The sequence below is a fragment of the Polyodon spathula genome, chromosome 7 (assembly GCF_017654505.1).
Source record: "Polyodon spathula isolate WHYD16114869_AA chromosome 7, ASM1765450v1, whole genome shotgun sequence".
NCBI lineage: Eukaryota > Metazoa > Chordata > Actinopteri > Acipenseriformes > Polyodontidae > Polyodon > Polyodon spathula.
The window spans coordinates 6243082-6250258 of record NC_054540.1 but is presented as its reverse complement, the minus strand read 5'-3'; the positions used below and the strand labels follow the sequence as shown (position 1 = coordinate 6250258).

Below are 7177 nucleotides of genomic sequence, written 5' to 3'. Positions count from 1 at the left end.
AGCAAGCATTTTAGATGTAATAGGCATGTAATAGGCAGCATTCAGAATAAACATAACAAATTGGAACACAAGTTATTTAAATACAATGTATTAATTACTTTAGAAAAGAAAAATACAATAACAAACTGGATTCAGCAGTTTCTCTAGCAAAGTACAGTTTAGTTCAATTAAATATGTATAATTAAGTATAAAAAGTATACAGTGAATGGCATATTACATATATATATATATATATATATATATATATATATATATATATATAGATATAGATATATATATATATATATATATATATATATATATATATATATATATATATATATATATATATATATATATATATATATATATATATATATATATATAGATATACACTTTGAGTGGGACCCTATATCCAGTATATAAAGTCTGCATTCTTGATGTTCTTGGCCTCTTTATTTAATATATTAATGTCTGTTAGAGGGGCTGTCAGTGGTTCACAGCACATGGTAAACAGGTTTTGTGGGCGGCGTTCCTGGAGTGCTGGGTAGAGAGTCAGTGCTGTTAGGTGATAGGGCACTGCTGCTGTCTCGCACAGCCAAACCACATTGATTGGATGAGGAAAGGCGGTCCACTATACTTGTTAAGCATTCCAAACTGGACACAGCAGGGCCTCTCTCACTGGGGAACACTGAGCGGGAAAACAGAAAACACCATAAATAACCAATACAAACAGCACCTGGGAGTGCATTGATTATTCACACAAATACCCTGTACTGCACATACACACACAGCGATTTCTAATAATATATCAGTACTGTAATATACTGTACAGCAGAGTCATATGCCCAGTTGTTTCTTTGTTTCTTGCAGTTTGAGGGGCCTAGGATAAAGTCTTGTACTATATATTAGTTTCCTTAGTGAAAGCTACTTTGAGAGGTAAGGGAATAGTTCAGGGGTTACGTACATTTGGTAATTAGTTTCAGATCATTCTTTTGTGTGCAACTGTTGCTATAATATTTATAGTAAGTAAAAAAAATGAAGCAAGCAATCACTATTTTCAGTAGGTTTGTTCTGAAAATGATACAAGAATGATGCCACAGAGTCTTACCATTCTGTAACTCGTGGCTGTAGCAGCTGTTTCTGTGTGACCAAACGGGGCTGTTGCACTCCTTTAGAAACAAAAGATACAATAAATACTGACTATTTAAGATAACAACAGAAAACTTCCCAGCTCATCATCGCCAGAGCAAAGCACCACCAGTAATACGCACTGTGCTAGGCATGGCAAATTGATTGTGTCAATGGAAGCTACATCGGTTTTTGCAAGATGACACTTTCCCAGAGCAAATACGTGTGAAAATCCTGGCACAAGATAGTAAATGCAGTCAGGAAAGAATGCTTCAGCATGTAGACTTCACCAGACTTCAGTTAGGTGCAGTCTTTCTACTCCATTATTGGTCTATAAAATGTCTACTGATGGGAAACTCATTAACCCCCCCCCCCCCCCCCCCCCCCCCCCCCCCCCCCCCCCCCCCCATCTATTAAAAAGCATTGTGTGTGGCATACTTTAATGGATATTGGGGCAACTAGCAATCTGCAGAACTGGGGTTATTTTCCAGAAAATATTCCCCAGGACAGCATTAAAAAAAAAAAAATCCTAAATGACAGTACACATGTTTCTGGACATATTATTGAAATTCGTTGTATTTTAGAGGTTAAATCATATTAGCAATAAGACACAATCTAGTGGATTTTTAAGGCTATGCAGTGTTATCCTGCTTCTGCTAATATTATTAGACATCTATTAATTGTATTCAATACAAAGCCTTATAGTACATAATCTAATCACAATTCCATTATGTACACTCATGTAGCATTTCCAGTTCCCTTCAGCACATTGAATATGATATAAAAAACAATGTTTACCATTCCATCAGAACAGTTGGAATTCGGGCTGCCTGGCTCAGAGCTGCTCTGTCCAGGCAGGCTGTAGTAGTTCTCCACCTGCTCTCTCAGGACATCCTGGAGACTCTCAATGTAGTGGATAGCGTTGCGCAGGATCTCCACCTTGGGCAGCCTCTGGTTGGGGTTAGCAGAGGTACACCTCCTGAGGTTCTCAAACGCCTGGTTCACCTTCTTGAGCCTCCTCCTCTCCCGCATGGTAGCTGCCTTTCTCCGGTCCACTGTGCTTGACTTCCTCTTGCACGCTTTGCAAGCCCACATCAGGCAATGGCCAGCTTGGTGGTGGCCACTGGGGGCTCTCACATGCTCATCCTCGTCGGACCCTTGAAGGTCCTCCAAACCGGCCAGCCTGTGCTCAAAGTCATCTATGAACTCTGAGCCCTCTGGGGAAGGGATGCAAGAACTATCATGAAACAACTGAGTTGGGGAAAAGTGGCAGCTGTCTGAGATTTCCATTGCTGGTTGCTGTAGGTAGAAAACTTCTGGAGTTTCTTCACAGGCTTGCTCTAAGATGAAGGCTGTGAAAAATCTTTCAGTGCGAAGCCAGCAGGAAAGTTCTAAATAAGTTAGGTAATTGAGTGAAGTGTCTTTGCTGCAGCCAAGGGGCCTCTTATATATCCAAGGCTGGAGTAGCTAGCCCACATTGGCCAGCTGTTAATTAGCATATCCCATCGCCCACTTGAAGGATGAGAAAATTCCCCCTCCCAGTTTTAAGATCACGCACCCTGCTGTTTTTGTTCTCACATCTGTATTTTCAGACAATCTATCTGTTTGAAATCATTTATTTATTTAATATATCAAATAGTCTAATCTTTCTTTTTGATTGCAATGAATAACATTGAGAACATTTATGGGTTTTTTTTTTTGGTTTTTTTAACAAATACATTTTTCACCCATAGTGTAGGATTTTATTTGATGTTAAGTTGTTGTTTTTTTAAACTTAAATCACCATTGGTATGCTTTTTTAAATGATGTAGCTACATAAAATAATAACCGCACGTGGATAATAATTATTCTTATTGAATTAAAATATGCATTATTAGATGTATAACTTTTTGGATTGATCCAGACATTTGAAGGTATCGGTTATTTAATTCCTCATCTTAAGAAGTTTATGATAAAAACGTGCTATGCAATATAATCATATATTGCCTAAATAAAAGGGAATGCACCCCCATAAAATATATATTTGTAAGATTTAACTGCTGCTGTGACCTGATCTTTTTTCAAACCAAACAGTAAAGCAATGCTTTTTCTCAGCTTTCCAAGGTTTGCTCATTTTTATGGTCGAGACAAATTGCACCGTTACAGATCTGTCCCAGCTGCGATGCAGTGTAAAATTACAAACTGAGCAAATTCACACAGTGCGGTGGCTGAGAACGCTCCAAAAAACTTCTAACGGATCATTGCAAGTGTCAAGTGATCATTAAGTTGGTAATGAAACCATTAGCAGGATTTCGTCGAGGTGGTGGCATCATTTTACAAAATCCTGAAGGACATTACAATGGACCAAAAGAAAGGAAACGGTTGCCAGGACATTTAGTATTTACATTTCTTAACTTCAGATCCTAATTATTATTGGTAGAACCTTTTTTTGCACAGTAGGCCTGTTTTTCACGCATACATTGTGTTAGTATTGAACTATATATCCATTTAGAACTCAGTCGCTGTCTTTCTATTTGTTTATCTTAAACTCAGTGTTTAGGCTTCCGTCGCCTATTTGGGAACCACTTTCTAAAAAGACGTTTATAACACCTTATATGTTCACAGTAATACATAATAGTGAACAGTAGCCTACCATTAACTTGTATTAAAAAAAAAAAAATAGTGCATGTTTTCTTTGAAGCTAACCCTCATGCATGTGAGCATCCCTTTGTGGACTGGAAATATCTATTGTAAACCGTTCCCTTCTCTTAGGGCAAATAACCCCAGAGAAAGAGCATTAATTTACAAGGCTAGTTGGTGATCGAGCGAGGCGTGTTAGTGCTGGTGGGAAACGAACTGGGAATTCAGGTGATGAAAATAAGATCAGAGTGCAATTAAAACGCACCGGGAGAGCCACAAAACAGACATGCTTTGAAACTATGTCAAATGCACATATATGCATTTGCAAGGGGGAAGATATTCTTAAAATGCTTATTTGAAATGTTACTTGTTGCGACTTTTCTATTAGTATTATTCTTATTATTAATTATGTTTAATATGTACAGTTCTATCACTAACGGCGCTTAGTATTTAAATAAAACATTGTACCTCTCTGCGCATTATACGCATGTAGGGACATATTTTCAAGTGATAAAAAAATACATAGGCATAATAACAATAATAATAATAATAATAATAATAATAATAATAATAATAATAATAATAATAATAATAATAATAACATTTTTTGCATTTTCGGTTCTTTAAAAATTTCACAAAGAAACGGTCACCCTTTGGTTTCAGTCACATTTTTCGTAGTTTAGTAGTTGGCCTAGCATAACATTAGTCGCTCAATGATGTGAATTTATGATGTTCCCCTTGTTCTTATAATTGGCTAACACTGTAATACTGTACACGTTTCTCCATCAACTTTTATTTCTGATAGTGATATATACAGTATATTAACATGGCGTACTATATATAAGCATTGCTAAAATAAATAAGTACACACTAGTGTAATCTGCATTATTTGATTTACTTTTTACTTGCATGGAAACTGTATTTCTCATGCAAATCACTGCCAATTCCATAGCTAACGAGTTCATCTTAATTTTAAAGAATAATTAGACAGGCTAGTAATGCAAAGCGAATATATTCCTCATTGCATGTTAAAACGTTTGGTTGCTTCCATCTCTGGGAACCCGGCACACCTAAGAAAACATTTTAGTATCTGCCATTGAATTGCAGGCAGAGTTTGTATAGGGGACAGACAGCTGAAGAAGCCATTGGCCTCTGCCTGGTCATTGGGACTACTGGGGAGATCAAAGCCAACTAACTGTGAACTGCCCTGGAGAACGAGAATACCTGCGCGCTACTGCTATTGCAACCCGAGATTAAACAAGCACAGGGCACAAGTATATTGCCCTTGCATATTCCCAGTATTGATTATGTTTCCTTCTTTTCGTTTTCTTTTTTTAAAATTACAACCTTTACATTGTAAAAAAACAAACAAACGTGGCGTAATAAAGAAAGCAATAATACGCGATGCAAAATACAATGCCGTACTATAGGAATATTTATACAGCATCGTAGGTGATTTCTGTACTCAATGTTATTGTTGAATATTAGTACAAATTATTGAAAAAACTACTTTAAAACTAAATTTTAAATAAAATAATATGCACATATAATTTTATATAGTTAATATCACAAGTCATCATCATGTTAATAATAATAATAATAATAATAATAATAAATAATAATAATAATAATAATAATAATAATAATAATAATGGTTAAAAGCTGATGTCCTGCATATGTTCATTTACTAACATTTCATCATTTTAGATTTTTTTCTCTGATCATGCATGCATTTTCCACAGACCCTTTTTTATTTTGGTTTCTTTGTTTGTTAATTGGATAGGTTATTGAAACAGGGAAATCTATTCATAATACAGTAACAAGAGCTCCTGGTTCTTCAAGTATAAAATACAAAACGTGATATTAATCCTTAGCTAACAATTGATTGCCATGTTTACATGACCAGAAGCCAACAACAACAATACAATGTCATCAATCTGCAGAGCAGCATGTTTTGTACCGATTAATGACAGTATGGATTAGTTACAGTGCTTTTAAAGGGGCCACATGGGCCTCCGGTTGCAGGTGGGTTGGGCAATAACAGTAGGTCCTTATAGCACACACATCACAAATATACAATCACAAAACAGAGGGATACATTGTTAATGACAGCTATGAAAGGTTAAGTGTGCAGAATAAACACCACAAGCCTTATGCTATCTTCTTGTAGCCCACAAGACCACACAGGTTTGTACTACAGCCAGTATTGTACTGGGCTGTATTAACACAGTGTTTGGTACTGTATAAGGGGCAGGGTTGCTCTGCTCTGACAGCTTCTAATCCTGATACACACACACACACACACACGCACACAGACACACACACGCATACGCACACATACACACACACACATACACACACATACACACACACACACTTTTTTATTGAGGTAAAAATGTAGCAATGAATTTGTGGTATTTCTCTAAACTAAGTTTGTGCTACCAATAGAAACTTCACAGTCTTATTTTCATATCTACAGTACATACCAGTACTTGACTTTTCCTTTATTCATAAAATAAATACACTGGCGTCTGTAAAGATGCAGGCTTAAAAGGTGAAGGTTTTTGGAATATTTGAAACCCAACAATCTTTCTTAAGCGTGGTGGGGCTCTTGTCACATTGATGACTTCATTTAATTTGCAAGCCTTTTCTCATAAGCTCCACTTGCAAAGCAAAACAAATACCTGAGAGCAGAGTGGTTAGACAATACAGGCTGAGCTCTGGGAGCCAGATCTTAACAATGAACCTCCAAGGAATGGATTTGAAAAAGCTTGGTGTCGACTTAATGGGCATTAAGTACAAAATCACTTTCATTAGGTTAGAAGCTGATAACTTTGCACCCAAATCCCTTGGAAATAGACTGGATTACATAAGCGACTACTTTATCTTGACCAGGTTATTGGCTTTCCTGGAGGCCTAACAAGTGTGTGTTGACTTTGGATTTGGACTCAGGTAAAGATTATTGTTATTAATATCAAACACAAACAGTTAAATTGCAAACAGATTCAGGGGAAATGTTAACCTGAGCTGCAAAGGTCACTTGTGGGAGAGAAATGATCATTTAATACAAAAAGAAAAAGCAATATTTTATAATAAAATATCCAGTTTCATTGAAATGCTCTCTGAAGTGTTGATAAGGAGGCCCAAATAAGGAATCAAATTGCTTTGAAGTGTGTATTTTAATAGCCTGTAAAATGTACTAGTATTAATTTAAGAGTGCAAAAGTCTCAATTAATTTATTATTAAAGAAAAAGGATAAGCTTGGTGAGTCATTGTAATAATGTGGCAGGGTCCAGTCTGATTATTCAGATTAAGGCTACAGATAAACCTGCAGTCACAATTCGCTAATATGTCACTGGATTTTATTAGTTTCTTTTTCAAGAAATTGCTCTAGACCTGCCATGTGCTCAGTGTAATAGTTTCCCATGCTATGATACATCTCTGGTGC

The 7177-nt window shown here is 36.3% G+C and overlaps 1 protein-coding gene across 1 annotated transcript; it reads right to left on the bottom strand.

The window, feature by feature from the left end:
- Positions 1–387: 387 nt before the first annotated feature.
- On the bottom strand, positions 388–4546 carry LOC121318056 (myogenic factor 5-like). The gene is made up of 3 exons (XM_041254300.1): positions 1909–4546; positions 1091–1151; positions 388–670 (listed from the first exon to the last, which is right to left on the bottom strand). The coding sequence occupies exons 1-3, from the start codon at positions 2398–2400 to the stop codon at positions 477–479; spliced, it is 747 nt and encodes a 248-aa protein (XP_041110234.1). The 5' UTR covers positions 2401–4546; the 3' UTR covers positions 388–476.
- Positions 4547–7177: the final 2631 nt, after the last annotated feature.